The sequence below is a fragment of the Somniosus microcephalus genome, chromosome 7 (genome assembly GCF_052327205.1).
Source record: "Somniosus microcephalus isolate GS21.2 chromosome 7, FLI_Smic_1.0, whole genome shotgun sequence".
In the NCBI taxonomy this organism is placed as follows: Eukaryota; Metazoa; Chordata; class Chondrichthyes; order Squaliformes; family Somniosidae; genus Somniosus; species Somniosus microcephalus.
The window spans coordinates 146,573,858-146,592,449 of record NC_140993.1 but is presented as its reverse complement, the minus strand read 5'-3'; the positions used below and the strand labels follow the sequence as shown (position 1 = coordinate 146,592,449).

General features: G+C 41.0%; 1 protein-coding gene across 1 annotated transcript in view; it reads left to right on the top strand.

The window, feature by feature from the left end:
• cyp7b1 (cytochrome P450, family 7, subfamily B, polypeptide 1) overlaps window positions 1-17,281 on the top strand; it is a 264,201-nt gene extending 246,920 nt beyond the window's left edge. Inside the window, exons 4-6 of the mRNA XM_085993045.1 lie at window positions 772-978; window positions 6,497-6,675; window positions 10,809-17,281. Coding sequence (XP_085849171.1) covers window positions 772-978; window positions 6,497-6,675; window positions 10,809-11,099 — 677 coding nt within the window. The 3' untranslated portion in view covers window positions 11,100-17,281. The remainder of the gene's footprint in view (window positions 1-771; window positions 979-6,496; window positions 6,676-10,808) is intronic.
• Window positions 17,282-18,592: the final 1,311 nt, after the last annotated feature.

Sequence of the window (18,592 nt, the reverse complement as noted above, 5' to 3'; positions counted from 1 at the left end):
TCATGAACTATGGGGAAAAGATGTTTAGAGGCAGTGAGGTGTGTCGTGCTGTTTCTAGAAGGTGGGAAAGTTGTTGGAAAAAAGTTTACATTTGTGAAGTTTTGGGGTGATTTAACGTTTGGTATATTTAAATTTTGGGGCAGAATTTCCTGTTCTTGCACCTGGGTCTATTGGATCACCTGTGCACACGGAGTACAGGGAAATCAGGAGAAGAGGAGTGCACGTCCCTAATGGAACCCATCCAGCTTTTTATGACTCAAATAGTTAAACAATGCAGAGGAATAAGAAGCCTGATGTACATGACCTACCCAACATTCATGACAGGAGAGACAAAAAATCGTATTATAAAGATGGCTTAATTTTGGGCTAAAGCACAAAAATATTGAATTGTTACGTTTAGAAGAAGACAATTGTGTGACCTTGAATGTTTTTATTATCTTTGGAAGTAGCCGATATTGTAATATTTTCACCCTGCAAAAGCCTTCGGAGATAATTGAATTCAACTTTTTGCTGATGTGGTAAAACAAGGCACTTCTTGCTGATAATGAGGCAGATTTAACGGAGCCACATTTATCCCCCCCCTTCCATGTAACATTACTTTGAAACTGTCCTCATTAAGCAGAAAATTAGACTTCAGAAGCCTATTGGTCCTCATTAGCATTCACTGATCCTTGGCTGGGTCTTTGTCCTAACATCTTTTAATTAGCGCACTGCAAATCTAATCAGTGTAATAAATGCTATTAATCTTCCTTTTCACTTATTTTCTCGCAGCACATCATTTTGCCTTCCTGTGGGCTGCTCTCGGAAACACAGTTCCAGCTGTATTCTGGGCCCTGTATTATCTAGTGAAGAACCCAGAAGCCCTTGCAGCCGTGCATGATGAAATTGACCATGTGTTACAAGCAGCAGGTCAAAGACCGGGCCCTGACTTCAATATCAGTCTTAGCAAAGAAGATTTAAACAGCATGGTGACCCTAGGTAACTCATTTTAACATGCAACCAGGAAAGGGCATGTACAGTTCTGTTATCCCTGTTTTGAAAAATGTGGAGGACACATTAAATGCCCACTTTCATCAATTATAGATTATGCACTTCCTTATATACAATACAGATAGCTTGATTACTTCTAAACATTCTTAGATAAATTCAGTGATTCTGCTTCCCCAGAGAATGCAAGGCAGAACTAGGGCTCTAGTATTGTCGGCCCTAATTCTTCAACCCATGCTCTTTTTGAGCCCAGCCCAATGCTGGGAGTGCGGGAATCGCAGAACTTACCCTCAACAATTAAGGACAATATCTCCACTGTGTAACTGGGTGAGCTTTTCTTTCTGATGGAGAACTACGGCTGCTTTTTAAATGTTTAATTATTTTAAATCAAATTTTAAAGGTGGGACTGTTTTGTGATTTCCTCTTTTAAATATTGCCCACATTTATGGCAAAGAAAGTCTTTCTCAAAGTAATCATTTTTAGGAGTTTGATACTTCAGAAACATCATGAAAGCGAGTGAATGTTCTGAATCTTATGGAAAAATAGTGTCTGCAAAGCCTACTTCCTGGCTCACTGTTTCATCTGTGTTCTGGTGGCTCCACTATTAAAGAACACGCCTCCTCACTTTTATGATTGTTCACCTTTTGGCATGATAGTTATAATACTTTGAAAAAAGAACTTGATTCCATGTACAGTAAACCCCACCTTAACTAAAAGCATCCAGTACACAATGTGTTAAATCTCTATATTGGATTTGACATCCATTTTGGGATGAGAAATGAAGACATATGATCCTTTTAATCTTGGGAGTCAGCAAAACGGAAAAAAAATCCTCTGAGGAAATGCATGATCTCATTTGAGAACAGCAATCACACCTTATTTGACATTAGCTTCTAGTCTGCTTCAGGAAGCAGTGTAATTTCAAATGCCCAGCATTTTAGAATTGGGATGCTCAAGAGGCATTGAAATGGAGGCTGACTTCTGAACATCATGACATTGCAGGGTTACTAAGTACAGTAACCTATCAATGTAACAGTTCCTCATGTCCTTTATGTATGTGGCTAAGTGTCAGTCTGGCTCATCTGGTAGCACTATGGTCTCTGAGTCAGAAGCTTGTGGGTTCAAACCCCACTCCAAAACTTAAACAAATCTAAGTTGACACTTCAGTGTAATACTGCATTGTCAAAGCTGCTGTCCTTTGGTTGAGATATTAAACTGATGCCCTGTCTGCTGGTTTAGGTGGATATAAAGGATCCCATGGCACCATTTCAAGAAGAGTAGGGTGTTCTAGCAATGTTCCTCCCTTCACCAGAAATAGATTAACTGGTTATTCAACACATTTGCGATTTGTGGGATCTTGCTTTATGCAAATTATCACTACATTTATCTGCATGACAGTGATCCACCACAAAAAGTAGTTAATTAGATGAGATGCCATAAGATGTTATATAAATATAATTTTTTTTATGTGAGTAACTTCATGAAAGCCACGTGAAACATTCTTTAAGTTGTCCTTTGCTACAAGAATACTTTATGCTCCAGAAGATACTTTTCTATAGGGCTTGCTGTAATAAGTAAAATCATTTTCTTCTAATTAAAGCTGTGGTGTCCCATAGCTGCAATATTTTAAATGCTGAGTTTTAAAAGTCCACACCCACAGGATGTTTCTCCAAGGAGAAAATCCATCCTTTAAAACCCATCATTTAGATATTTTAAACAAAAGTAACAGTAGTCTGATTTTTGACACACGCCAAAAACTATTTGTAAACTCTGGCTCGCCTGTCAATCACAATGCCAATCTGTCAGCCACCATTTAGGCAGCTGCTTCACTAACATGCTACACAGTGACATCAGGCATCATTGACATCATCATGATTGACAAGTGGCCCACTATTCACAAAGAGTTTTGGGGGGTTTTCATACTTTCTTTAGAATGGGTAAAACAAAAGGATCAGTGCATGGATTAGAGGATAAGAAAACCTAGTGGTGAATGTTTTTTTGTCAGTTATACTTCACTGAGGCAGTATGGTAGTCATGTAAGTGGAAAATACTAATTATATGAGGAGATCTTGCCCCTGTTTATAGCCTTTCCTGATCTATAGCACCACAACTGCTGATTTATGTACATTGTGACTTCCTTATTAATCAAGAGCCCATATAAAATATCCATTTTATAATGCATCACTTAAACCTTAAAGGCAGCTTTGTGAGTGGTCCTTGAAAATTGATGTGGAAATGGTAGACCTTGTGGAAAAGGCACCAATCCCAGCACGCTAATTTCCATGAACAGACATTAGCTACAAAATGCCCTGGGATAGACTTCTCAATGTAAAACCAGACCTGCCTTTCAAATCAATCTGTAATGGGTGCACTCACCTCTTTTACTCACACTTTGTAAGGTTGCAGTTAGTTTAATAGATCAGAATTAGTTATTGATCCAATAATGTATCAATGTTCTTTTGTGCTATCCAGTATTCTCAAAACAAGCATACTGTAATATCAGTTTCTCCTCACACTAGTCAAAGAGTAGGTGTGAATTTTTTTCTGAATAAGCAACTTACTGAAAATCTCAATGTAATTTATACAACAGAGTGATGGAATTATTTTGATTGTGGTTTTATTGCACAACAATTCATTTTTTAATTTTTCTTTAAGGAAATCTTCATTACCCTGGATCAAATCCTGCTTATTGTCACTTTTCTTTTATTGTCAGTTTATTGGCTGACAAATTGAAAACAACAACAATGGGGATCGACTACTGTAGTATTTCCAGTTAGTCATTAATCATTTATTGTTCAGTTTTAATGAATCCCATTGCACGGGCCATTCTTCCTGCTCTTTCTACGTCTTGAGTCAGGTGTTGAATATAAAAGTGGTTGACAATGACCTTTAGGCTTTTTGCAACCCTTTGTTGCAGGATCTGATTGGCGATTGGGTATCTAATCACCATGTTGTATTTCAAGCTGACAGCTTCATTTTAGCCTAGTTTGTCTGCCTATCAATGGTGGCAATACAGACACAAATTAGTTAGTTTCACTGCTGTAACTTGCTTCATTTCTCAGTTTTTCAAAAAGGGCATTAATTTCATGAAGATTAGAAGAAAGTATTTGCGCATTGATTATTGTCTCATAGCTTTTTAAAAACAGTTGAATCCTGCTATGTACAATAGACCACGACAAACAGAACAGTAGTATATAACCAGTCTTGCATAAGCAGAGAAATTGTACCATTACTTACTATGTAAGGAACAAACTTGGTTGCGATTTGAATGCATTAGGGCATTGCTGTAAATTGACTTCTATCAAGATTGTACATAGATTGTAGATATGATTTAAACTTTCACTTTAAAACTAAGTTAAATGAAAATATTAATATACAAGACTAGACCTGCAACCTTAACATAATACACATATCCATTCAAGAAAAAATAGGAAACCTTTTACTGATCCTGGCAATGTAGTGTGTTTTCAGAAGGGTTGTGAATATTTCCTCTAACCTGAACATGCACCCTGCAGTTTAGTCTCCAATGTGTTTGGGAAAGCTAAGGGCCGTATTCACTCGCTGCCTGGTTATCCCGTGGTCAGCTTCAAATTGCCTTGTTTGTTCGGTACTAGCACAGAAGCAGATGTTGCTCTACTGCACTGGATAATTTACTGTACCTCTTGGTACTGAATAGAAGACCTCCCAAGCTACCAGCTGATCTGTCTGTAGCATTGGATGGCTGCTTCTGATATATGTTAAATGCGTGCAAGAAATTGTAAGCAGGTTGCTTAGATTGATGAGATTTTCTGCATTTTATTTTTATTTTTGGGTATCTGTTGCAGGCTTTCTGTGTTTTGTGGAAATGTGTGTCTTTTAATTTGTCAGCTCAAACCCCATAGGCCTGTGTTTCTCCCTTGCTGATCATAATCTGACTCATTACTTTTGTCATTTAATAATTATCATCATGATTGCTCAAAGCCAAAGCAGCCTAACCTCCCACATGTAGCTGGTACTGTAAGGTAAAACAGATTTGTCATTTACGATCTGACCACAAAGACACACTTTGTGCTCCATTATCGTGATTAACTTCTGCATAAGATATGCTTGCCCAATTGTCATTTGTGATACTACATCAGGCACTGACTGCCATGCTGCCAGAGAGAATGTCAACCAATGGAATGTGACCATGTTGCTTGTACGATAACTACTACACTACCATTTCACAGTTGTGTGCTGCAGTCATGAGATTTTTATTTGTTTCATCTGATTTCTTAGGCAAACAGTAATGTTTCACATGTCATCTATCATTTCCCAAGCACATACTAAAATGCTTTATACACAGTGTCTTTCTTGTGGCTGCGCACAGCATGAGGGTAGGGGGTAGACATTTTTTCGTACGCTACAAAGTTTCGCTGCCAGAACACTGCCAGTTAGAATCTATCGTGTCAGGTGCCTTGTGGCAATCCGCAATCCAGGCTGCATTCTGGATCCGCAGTTCTGTTCTGGCTTCGTCACCAACAAACCGATTTGACTCTGCCTGATTATAGTAACGAAGGCAGTCCAAAAGAATATGCACAGACTCACTGTACGTCACATTGAATCACCGCGCTGACCACACAGAGCTGACCGAAGCTTCATTCCTTTAGACAAATGCACGCTTAAGGAAAAACCTCCTGCGAGAATGCATCCCATGCCACTTTATTTTCTGTGCACGCTGCAGCAGATTTAATGTTTACTGAAAGAACAGTTGCTGTTTACTTCAGATTAGCACTTGCCGTTTTTTTTAGCTTCCTTTTTTAACAACACGACGGTGCTCAAGTCGTGAGTGAAACTTACTTTAAGCTGCACCCTTTAACACAGGTGATGAGTTTTGTAAATTTGTATCATCTGATGAGCGGATACTCAATTTTTCTGCTTTCACGTGACGATCAGACAGAAGTTGCTAAATGCAGTATCTAGATATGCTGTTGGAAAGAAGTCAGTTTTGATTACAATGTGAGTGTTGCAACCCTGGACAGGAGCTACATGCTGATATGCATTCTATCAGAATGATTTATGCAAATTATGCACATTATTCCCATAGGAATTCTTCCTCAAACTGCCAGGATAAATTGCCGGAAATTAGCCATAAAATCTGTCGAGCAGGGAACAAAAGGTGAAGGCCACTGGGATAGCAAGGACATTGGGTTTCTGGAGCCTTCTAGGATAGGGTGGTGCCATCAGATTGAAAAGGTTTTCTAACAGAATCTGTAAACCTGTGATTGCCATTTTTACTGAAAGGAAACCGCATCTCTCTTGTGTTGAAATCAGAAAATTCCAGCTCTTAATCATGTACTCAATACAGCCTAATGTATCATTCACCATGCTAATAATTTTAGGGATTTTTCCAAAATAAATTTTAAGTTGTGGACATAAAGGATGTGACAGTCTGGGACAGGACCTTTCTAAAATTCATGATGGTAACACTTTTTTCTTTCTCTCTCTGCATTCTTTCCCTTTGTCCATTCTTATTATCACATGCCTTTAGGAAGTGCAATAAATGAAGGCTTTCGCTTATGCAGTTCCTCTATGAACATCCGAATTGCCCAGGAGGATTTCACTCTAAAATTTAAGGATGAACAAAGAATCAAATTGAGAAAAGGGGATGTGGTAGCCCTTTATCCTCAAATTCTACACATGGACCCAGAGGTTTATGAAGATCCTGAGGTATGTGGTGTGGTGCATGTGCTGCTCATTCAATCCTGCAGCCATACAGCAACAACCAGGCCTTTTGTTCTAGTGTTGCTATTGCTCTTTCTTGCGGAAAAAATCTCCCGTCCTTTGTATAGCGTGTGGTCGAAGACCTGCAGGTCATTGAATTTAGTGTCTCAATAGAGAATATGGGAATGAGATTGAGTAGTGCTGCTTTGAAAAGGATTAACATTAAACTGTGAATTGATTGGCTTGAAGTCAAGGAAACTCTCGGCTTTGTCAGGTAATGGATCACTTGATGACCAAGTGAAAGAAAGAATAAAGAACTCCGTCAGTAACAAATAAGCTGCACCATTTAGATAATTGTGCCAGAGCATCATTGATTCCAAAAATTCCTGTAATAGCCGTATGTTGCTTCACATCACTTCATAAGGATTCTTCCCTTTCTTGATCAATTGATATGGTGGTGTGAACTTGAGATTGTGAAGCTGTTGCTCTGCAGTGAAGCTCTGAGGGTAATTGTGTCATCTCCTTGTGTTTTTTTTCTGCAGCCAGAGTTAATGAATATCAAAGACTGGAAATTAATCCACCCTGGCTCAGCCTTAATGTGGCTTCAGAGATTCACCACCTGCATGCAAATTAAATGCAATCAGGTTCTACATTGCATTTGGTGAATTGTTGCTGGAACTAGCATTAACACTAAATTATGAGCTGAAGTTGGAAAGGGGGTTGACTGTTTCAGCAGCAGCTTACACTGCTGTCTTTTTTTCTCACTGTGACCTTCCTATGTACATGTGTATATGAATACATTAAATTCAGTCATTAGTATTAATTGACAGTTTTGCTTCAGGATAAAAAATTTAATCCAGCCAGCATTTAATTTAGTATAATATATACTTAGTATACGAAATCCTAGTCAACGACCACTGAATACAACTAGTTAATATTGTTTAGTTCATGCCGCATAGCATTAATACGCTTTCATAAATGTTCTCATGAATCAACGCCCTGGATTACATTAACAGATGCTGTATGTGCTGGGAGCTCTTGTGAGCATTTAGAAAAGCAAATAATAATCCATGCCCATCTCTCCCAAAAATAACTAAAATCATTATTAAAAACAAGCAAACAAAACCCGAGTTCAAGGCTGTAAAGTGGTCTCAGAGTTCAGATGTTGGTTGTAAACTATTGAGTCATATTTAATGTCATCTGAGCCCTTGTAATTTACTCCCAGGTATTTATTAGTCTCTAACAATAGTTATGTATGGAATGAAAACTAATTCAAACTTACAAGTATAATTTTACAGGTTTCAAATATATGCCTAGTTGCTTGATTTTTATATGGGGAAGGGAAATAAAAATAACAGATATCTGGAAGAGTTACAAGTCTGTCATTCATTTATTTTAATGATTATGATGGTCATTAGAGTGCTTTCTGTTTATAAACCCATCAAGCTCCCAAGACTGAATTATACTGAGGATTATACAGGAGCATGTCAAACACCTTGTTTATTCCACAAATGAAGGAGCAAGGCCATTTAGGAGTGAAATCAGGAAGCACTTATTTACATAGTGGGTAGTGGAAATCTGGAACTCCCCCCCTTCGAAAGGCTGTAGATGCTGTGTCAATTGAAATTTTCAAGACAGAAATCGATAGACGTTTTTGTTATGTAAGGGTATCAAGGGATACGGAGCAAAGGTGGTTAAATGGAAACGAGGTACAGATAAGCCGTAATCTGATTGAATGGCAGAACTGGTTTGAGGGGTTGAATGGCCTACTCCTGTTCCTATGAGATATAGAACTTAGCAGTAACAAAGTCATGAGTTATATAGGCTTGCTTCACGAGGAATAAACACAGTATGCAACAAAGTCTTATGTGATATTTCATTTGCATGACGTATGTGTACAACTTTTGTACTAAAACTTAAAAAGAAACTTGCATTTTTAGTCCTTTTTGATGTACAATGCAGTATGTAGTAGCAAACCAGAATACCTGGGGGATTTAACACCACGGTTCTTATGAAGTCATTAGTTGCTATTTAGCTGTCAGTGGTTACAGTGTATACATATGAGTTATTAGGCATGGCCTTACCGAGATTTGTTTCAATCTACTTTATTTAGGAGGTGTATGTACAAGTTTGTTTTGGCTTGTAAAGTTTTTTGGTAAGTGAATTGTGGAGCGTGAGTGAGTGAGTGTTTGGTTTTATTTTTTGGTTGCTGCCTCAGAATACTTACAGGTAGTTATGACAAAAGAGTTGTCATGTCTGATACTGAGAGTGCTTCATGGAATAAATCCATGTCCCATGTCTGTGAGAAAGGAACTATGTATTACCTGCTTTCTGGCCACATACATTATATGAGGATTTGTTTCCTTCCCAGATATCTGTGATACTTTGTTTGCTAAAAAATAACTTCTGTCATGTACCCAATGAGTTGATTACTTATTCAGATAGACCTCTTGTGGTTAAGTGGCAGGGAAAGGTTCTATTCACAAATTCTGACGTTTGATCTGAAGGATAATACCATCGGGTGCTGCTGTGTACCCTTATATTTTTCTGCAATTTACAGGAATCTACATAGTACGATTACTATGAATAACTCATATATACTAATACTAGCCCAGCTACTTTTGCTAGTTCGACCACTGGTCTTAGGCATTGGGAATGACAGGAAAATTAATGTTCAAAGCACATGTGTAATACAAGTCCAGATTTAAAACGTTACCTCTGCCCTCTCACTTAAACAGTACATGTTATATTTATTTTCAGAATCTGGCAAAGCTTGTGTTCCGATTGTACTCGGGGGTCACAGAAAGGCCATTAACGCTTTGATTACTGTCATTATTTGATACATTGTATATCACTATTATGTCCTCCAGGAATGATGTTTAATAAAATTACATTTTGGATTATTTACAAAAATGATTAAACCTCTGGCCAGTGGAATATTTATAAGAGTTCTTTTGAAAGGGCAGTGCTCAAACCTTTGAAAATGTAAAGATAATAATAATGTAACTCTAGTATCAATCGCTAAGACAGGACATTGAATGCTGTCCTTTTGCTTTGCTTTTCATTTATTTAGTTTCAGTACAGCATAAGTTATAACTTAGTCATGAATAACCATTACATTAAAGAACAGCCTTCAAGTAAACTGATTAAATGATTGCCCAGGCACACACACACCTGAGATTACAGTATATTGGACAAAAATAATCTAAACAAACTAAAATATTCAAAATCTAAAATTACTCAAATACTTAGGAACACTGCATTAAATTGTAGAGTGCCAAGTGTTTTCACAGTGGCTTAATAGAATCCTTGGCAATCAATAGAGAAGTGAGAAAGTAAAAAAGAGAGTTGGCGAACAGATTGTGTTCCACTTTGTGGTAAGCAAATTTGAATTTTCACAGTTAATCTAAATCTCCAGCTTTCTTTAGTGTCTTTTCCAAACCCAATTGAAACAACATAGTAATTTCTGACATTTACTCAGTTCAGGATGCATTTCACAGCAACCTATATCTTTTGCAACAATAATACGTAAGTTAATGAATATGTATGAAACTGACAAACCTTTCCACAAGTTATAAATTTAACAGCTTTATTTCTCTTATGGTCCTCAAAAGTGATTGTGTTCCACAAAACCGACAATTGGCATTTTACTTTTAAACTATTTGAAGTGTAATCAAAACAATTATATAAGTATAGTTTTGAATTAAAATATTTTATTTAATTTTGTTCTGGTTTTTATTAACTATTCAACAATGTTCTCCCTTTCTCTTTCCAAGACACTTTTTTGACCACGGATGTTGCCAAATTTCTGGCACCTCACTCAATTGGCCATTCTGCATGTGCAATCCTAGCCAGTAAGTATTGGCAGACTGTTCGATTATGGAGAGCGCCAAAGCTAAGGCCAATGCTCGACTCACCTGACAGTCATGCACATGCATTTTCTATTAGTGGGCACTGGATAAAATTCAGTGGCACTAAAGTGAATGGAAAAGAAAATCGGGCAGAGTGTAACATGGGCCACCGACTTGCTATCGCCCATTTTGCGCTACTGCACAAGGCAAATTTCACCCCCTATCTTCCTTATCGTTATACATAAAGAACTTTCTTTCTTTTAATTTTTATTTTACATATATTTCCAGGTGTACAAGTATAACCGTTTTGTAGAAAATGGAATGGAGAAGACTGCCTTTTACAAGGGAGGAAAGAAGCTTCGGTATTATTTGATGCCTTTCGGTTCTGGACCCAGTATGTGTCCTGGGAGACACTTTGCAGTCAGTGAGATAAAAATATTTCTCTCAATAATGCTGGGTTCATTTGACATGGAAATAGTCCAAGGGGAGAAATCAGTAGGATTTGGTAATGATCGCGCAGGCCTTGGCATCTTAATACCAGATACTGAGGTCCGATTCCGCTATAAATGGCATCAGTGAAGAAACACACATTAAACTTCTATTTTGGAACTGAGGAAATTATATATCGGTCAGTCAGAAATTGTATACAGTTTGATTCTTATACTGACAGAACCGGAATGATGCTTGCTGATTTTAGCTGTATCAAACCTGGGAAATTCTATCGGGCATGGAGTATGTTATTTTCTGTCTTTGGTGAGTAGAAAAAGAAAGCAACTTTTCAATTGCAAGTACTGTAGTATAATATTGTTGTAATTCTCCCTTTGTTCACAGTGAAGAAAAATTCCTGAAAAGTTAAAACATGTCCTACTTCCCAAACGATGCATAACTTTCAGAGCATTTTACCTGACGCTGAACTTGAGATAGGATAGATTTCAGGAACCAATATTGCCAAAATGGAGTTTCATGCAGCGGAAACACATATCAAGAATTGAGCTGCTGGTGGGTGATGGCGGTGTACTGGGTGGGGATGGCAGTGTACTGGGCTGGGATGATTTTCCATCCATGGTGCTGCAGGGTCTGCTGAACCACTGCCCCAAATTCCCGATATGTGCTCTTGGTACGTGAAGCTCCAAACTAGGAATTGAAAATACTTTATGTAAATTGTACAGTGTTAAAGGGGGTGCAGCAACAGAGGGACCGGGGGTGTATGTACACAAATCTTTGAAGGTGGCAGGAAAAATTAAGAAGGTTATTTAAAAAGCATATGGGATCCTTGGCTTTATTAATAGAGGCATAGGCCGGAATTTTCTGGGGTCCGTGCGGGTGCCATTGGAGGCAGGTTGGGTGAGAAATGTGAAAATCTTGCAGCAGGTCGGGAACCCGCTGTCACCCCACCCCCATGCACCTTTCCCTCGGGTGCGTTTGCCGGTGCAGCAGCGACCCAAATGGCAGAGCTAATCTAAATCATTATTAGTTACTTGTCAGACCCTTAAGAGTCTTTTTAACCCCACCTTTCAAAGTTCACTGGATGACCACAGGAATCACGCAGCTCGGGAACCACGTCTGTCAACCTGAGGCGGAAGTTGAGTGGCCATTGATCCAGCTGATTAGTGCACAGCATGAAAAATAGAATAAAAACTCCCACCTCTTAGCTGATCACTTTCCTCAGGCTGAAGCTGTTGCTGACTGCATTGCCAGCACAGATTTAGCTTTCTGCAGGCTGCAAGTGCTTCCAGCAAAGTCGCCATGCAGTGTCACCTCATTGTTAGAACCTATCATCTCATTGACAGATTGCTTCTGTCATCTCTACTTGACCTGCCATCTATTCCATCAGCATGGGTGCTGTTTATACTGTCTCACCTTGGTCCTCAGAATCAGACCACAATGCGCCCCAACACCAGCAGCAACAGGCACACCAGCACCACCCACAACAACATCATCAACCTTCTCCTCAACCACCTGATGCTGCACAGGACAGGGCATCAGCACAGGGCTGCACTGTGCTGGAGGCTATACCCCCAACACAGTGTATACAGGCAGAGGATGAGCTTCCTCAACATGACTGAGCAGCAGTGCCAAAGGAGGCTCAGGCTATCGAGCCAGGTCATCGCCGACACTTGCACATTGCTCGAGCAAGACTTGCAACCCAGAGGAATGGGTGGACACGCCTCACCAGTGGCTGTCAAAGCTACCAGCACCCACAACTTCTTCACCTCAGGCTCTTTCCAGGGATCTGTAGCAGACATTAGCGGCATCTCACAGTCGGCCGCACACATATGCATCACACAGGTCACCGATGCCCTATTTGACAAGTCAGCCAATTATATTAACTTTGCCATTGATGAAGCCAGTGTTACTACTCTGACTGGCTTCCCATGGGTGCAGGGCATCGTCGACTGCAAACATGTTGCCATCAGGGCACCTCATCATCACCCAGGAGTCTTTGTCAACCACAAGGGTTTCCACTCCCTCAATGTGCAGCTCGTCTGCAACCATAAGAAGATCATCATGCATGTGTGCGCCAGATTCCCTGGCAGCTGCCATGACGCTTTCATCCTGCGCCAGTCCACCTTCCTTCAGCTCTTCACTCCTCCAAACAGACTTTCCGGCTGGCTGCTTGGAGACAAGGGCTATCGCTGAAGATGTGGCTCATGACACCCTTGAGGAGGCCAAGTACTAAGGCTGAGGAGAGATATAATGAAAGCCACATTTCCACCAAATGTGTCATAGAGCAGACAATAGGCATGCTGAAAATGTGCTTCAGAAGCCTTGACAGATCTGGAGGAGCCCTTCAGTACGCACCAGCCAGGTTCTCCAGAATCGTCGTCGCCTGCTGCGTCCTGCACAACATAGCGCAGCAGCGTGGATTGACGCTGCATGAGGAGCAAGGCACTGAGCGCACAAACTCTTCAGAGGAGTAAGAGGAAGTTGCAGTCCAGATCCCACCAGCAGCCGAGCACATTGTTGCCCGGGAGGCCAGGGATGGGCTCATCATGGCCAGATTTACTTAACTTTACGCTGTACACCCATATGGCTGCCACATGCTGTGCCAGGTTGACCAGCCCACAGCAACACCATAAAACATCCTTACAATGACCAAGCCATTCCTTTCACACTGACCCCCATTGCTGGAGGTAACATATGTCTCACCATTCACTCCAACTTACTAAGCCACTTCCAAAGATACACATAAATTTGTCCATGACCGGAAAGTGGTGAAAATAAAGATTTTTATGTGTGACATTACAGTTACGGAAACTTTACAGAATCATTTAACAGAACACCCAAGTGGCTACCCTTGTGCATCTACTTGCGTGTCATCTTTCTCTTCCGCGTGCTTCTATGAGGTGCTACCCCTGTGGCTTCAGCAGAAGTAGAGGCAGCCTACTCACTTCCCTACTGCGACTGCTTAGACATGTTTGGCGGATGCCCTCTGGGTTTTGGAGCCTGTGATGGTCCCGCCAAAGTCTGTCCCTCCTGCGACTGTTCAGGGGCAGACTCGGCCATCGCTGTCCGAGGAGCCATCTGGGGCTCTAACTGAGGGGATGACAATGGGTGAGAAGAGTGAGCACTTTGAGAGGAGCCCACACTTCCATATCACCTCTCACCATCATCCCTCCCGTGGGCCACCTGCACTTCCCTGCTAGCAAGGAGCTGGAGAGCCCCTTGCTGCACAGCAGTGGGGCCATGAGGACCCACGTCTACGTTGACATCCCTCCTAGAGAGGAGGTCTATGAGCCTCTGCCATCTATTCTCCATAGAGACCATGTGCGTCTCTGAGTGGTGCATTAGCTGCTCCATGCAGGTGGCCAACCTATCCATGGAAGAGCCTACAGTCGCCATTGCCTGTGACACGGTGGTGCTCATGTTGGAGATGTACTCCTCCACTGCTGTCCCTGTCTCCACCATCTGCTCTTGCTGACGTGTGACTTGTGAGACACCAGGTGACAACACTATTCTATCTCATGTGGCACCCACCGAAGTGTGCATATCTGCACTGGTGCTGGGTGCGCTTATGTCTGGTGATGGTGCACCCTCAGAGGCTGGAGACTCCTCTGAGGAGTCGTCTTCCTCTTCCTCCTGGACAGTGGAGGGGGGTGGGGAGGCTCTTGATGGACCTATGGAAGAGTAAAGAGATGAGTTAGATACGTCATATGAAGAATGGGTACAGATACCATTATGCACATGACGGCCATTCAGTGGCTGCTGACATCAGTCCCCATATGAGTGACTAATGTATGCCATGTAGCTGTATGATACGTAATTCTGTCACCGGGTTGCTGAGATGTCCCCCTCGCTCCATCTCCCACCTCCAGCTGCTCGGCCACTCCAGAAATTTCCAAGGCAGCCTCCTCTACTGATGTTAGGGTGGCCAATGATGGAGGACCACCTCCAGTTCTCTCCCTCTCCCCCTTATTGTGGGCTCTCTTCTGCAAGGAGGGAAAGAAGAGAAGGTTGAGTGAGAGTGATGGAATGAGTGTGAGGAATGGATGGGTTAGATCTTTAGAGGGTGACTATGATGGAGTGGGGTGGAAATGCCAAGTGGCCTCCTTGTGTGTTGTTAGTTGGTATGATTGCATTAGGATGAGGCTGAGTGTGAGGGGTGGCTAGTCATATGGGGATGTGCTAATGTAGATAGAGAGGGATGGGTGGAGGTGCAAGGTATGTTGGTGTGAGTAAGGATGTGTAGCAGCAGCACAGGGAAGGCAGAGTGATGGGGATGTGATGAGAGGCACAGCAGGATGAAGTTGAGTGTGGCTTTGTACTCACCTTTCCTGATCTAATGAGATCAATGAAACGTTTCCGGCACTGAACCCAGGTCCTCCTGACCACATCCCTGCTGTTTACCTCCTCTGCTATTTGGAGCCAGGTTCTTTTGGTCTCCTGGGGAGGTCTCTTCCCCCCATTAGAAGGGAAGAGGACCTCCCTGCGTGCTCTGACTCCCTCCACAAGCATATGGAGGAAGTCATCGGAGAACCTGGGTGCAGCCCTCTCTCTCTCTCTCTCAGTGCAGTCATATTTGGCACTCTTTCCAGCAGTCCAATTGTGCAGTGTGCTGCCTGAATACTCCTAGATGAACCTTCAAATGCAATATGGCCATGGCTCCTTTAAATATCCCGGCTGAAAACGTGTCATTGCTGACTTCATCAGACCTGCACCATGTAGTAGGGCCGGGTAACGCACAGGATGACCTTAATAGGCCCCATTAACGTAAAGTCAATCTGAGGAGCAGCATGGAATCAAGAACAGGGTCGCACCGCCCGCACCCGACCCGCCCAGGTACAGAAAATTCCGGCTATAGAGTACAAAAACAAGGAAATTATGCTAAATCTTTATAAAACATTGGTTAGGCCTCAGCTGGAGCATTGTGTTCAATTCTGGGCACCACACTGTAGGATGGATGTCCAGGCCTTCGAGAAGGTGCAGAGAAGATTCACATGAATGGTACCAGGGATGAGGGACTTCAGTTATGTGGAGAGACTGGAGAAATTGGGTTTCTTCTTAGAGCAGAGAGGGTTAAGGGGAGATTTGATAGAGGTGTTCAAAATCATGAAGGGTTTTGATAGAGTAAATCAGGAGAAACTGTTTCCAGTGGCAGAAGGGTCGGTAACCAGAGGACACCAATTTAAGGTGATTGGCAAAAGAACCAGAGGCGACACGAGGAAAAAAGTTTTACACAACAAGTTGTTGTGATCTGGAATTCATTGCCTGAAAGGGTGGTGGAAGCAGATTCAATAGTAACATTCACAAGGGAATTGGACAAATAATGAAGGGGAAAAAATTACAGGGCTATGGAGAAAGAGCAGTGGAGTAGGATTAATTGTATAGCTCTTTCAACGACCCAGCACAGGCAAGATGGGCCAAATGGCCTCCTTCTGTGCTGTATCATTCTATGATTCTATGATTAAACTCAACCCAAATATTAATTTTGGTCTGATGTGATAAATACAGTTTGTATTTATAACTATATAAATATATATATAAACTATATAAAACTCTGAAATACATTACTTTGCTGCATTTTATTAATTTCTCCAATATTCCTGTAAAAAGTTGCTGTTACTGAAATGCAGGATAAAAAAAGCTTGTGGTCCCACAACTCTTGCTCTCGCCCCCTTTTTAAAAAAATATTCTGTATATTAATGTACTATTATGTTGTAATGAGAAAATAAAACTTGCATTATACTCTGCCTTATATTATCTCAGGTACAGCAATGCTGCTTACTCATGTTAGAGGTTAACATTGCATAATAATTAAGCAATCCATTTTACATGAAAGAATCACTTGTTTTAAGTTCCATTTTATGTTAAGGCCTGTAGTTAAATCTTAGAGTTTAAAAGAACTGCAAATGTAGCTGACAGGCAATATCGGTAAGGCTGTAGCTGTCATATAACATAGCCTTGGATAGTTCTAATCTTCTTATGGATACATCTCTGTGTATTTCTTTCTGTACAAGTAAATAGATATAGTAGGCTGTTAGGTAATGCACTCATGCTGTGGAGCCTTTTTGAGTTTTGCTATGTTGAGCTAATAATACCTAATGTAAAACCAAGAGTGAAAGTCATGGAGGAGGTGATCTAATGGCGTTTAGCTGAGCTTAAAAGCAAGACCATTGTAATATGAGGTTAGGAGATGAAGGAAGACATCTGGAGGGTTGAGCTGTAATGTTGTACCTTCTGTGGCAAAACATCATTTGTGATCTCTGTGTTGGTCGGGAATATGTATAACATTTAATCTTTAATAAACAGCAAGTGTTTTACTCCGTGTCCAAGAATTCATCATTGGCATATAGAAAGAAAGAAAGACTTGCATTTATATAGTGCCTTTCACAACCACCGAACATCCCAAAATGCTTCACAGTCAGTTGAGTACTTCTGTTCTTCTGCCTAAGAAGAAGAACTTTTTTGAAGTGTAGTCACTGTTGTAATGTAGGAATATAGGCAGAGGACCGCAGCCTTTGTCTATATTATTACAAAATTCACTGTAAGCAGTGTTTGCATCTTACATTTAGGAATGTGCCCATACTGCCCAACATATGGCAATACAGTAACGTTAGCCACTCAGGGGTGCAACAATTGGACCCCCTTATGATCTGAACTCAACATTCGGATCTTTCTCGCATGCCCTCACATACACCACCTACTTTATTGAAGATGGACTGAGAACACACCTGGTAAGACGAAGCCAAATATAAATTAATATACAATTTATTTCACAGGCAGCAGGTGAACATGCAATGCAACAGTGAAAGCAAGTTCCACATACATAGGTTAATGTCACTTCTCTCCTCAAAAAAAGGGGGAAGAAATAATAAACCATGCATTTCATGAGCTGATTTACTTGTTTTTGACATTACCTTACTTTCAGACTACTTCTAACTGCCAAAACTGACTACCTGCATTTTTAACCTCCAACTGTAAGCCAAAGATTGTGTCTCACAAATGAACACTCTCGAAGGCAGAGCTTTGCACGCTGGGATGCAGGACAGAAATTGCAGTCATGGAGGTGAGCAGATCCCACAGATATTTCTGTGAATTAAACCCTGTGCTTTCCATGTCCCTCAATGCCACACTTGGGACCCAGAAATGTCAACTTCCGGGCATGGATTTTGCCTCCTTTATATTGATAGTGCGTGGTCAGTGATGGGAGTACCAGACATCTGCCACAGACCACACACTATCAGTTTTGAGTTCAACCATCACTCCAGGACATGAGTGCATGATCTAAGTTGTTAGTTCAGTGGAGTGCTGAGGAAGAGCTGGATTATTGGATGTGCTGTCATTCAGATGAAACATTAAACAGTAGGTCCCCTCTGCAATTTCCGGTAGTTCAAATGATGACTGCACTTGAAAAATAATCCACTGATTATGACATGCTTTAGGACATCCTGAGGATGTGATAAGGTGCTTGTTGTGATAATAATAATAACTTCCGGGAAGTTATGTGCATCACTTCCTGTGAACTGTGAACTATGAACTGTGAACTTTGTACATACATCACTTCCTGTCATATGTCACTTCCTGTTGGACTGGTATAAATAGTGAACTCCTCAGTATTGTAAGGGGCTTCT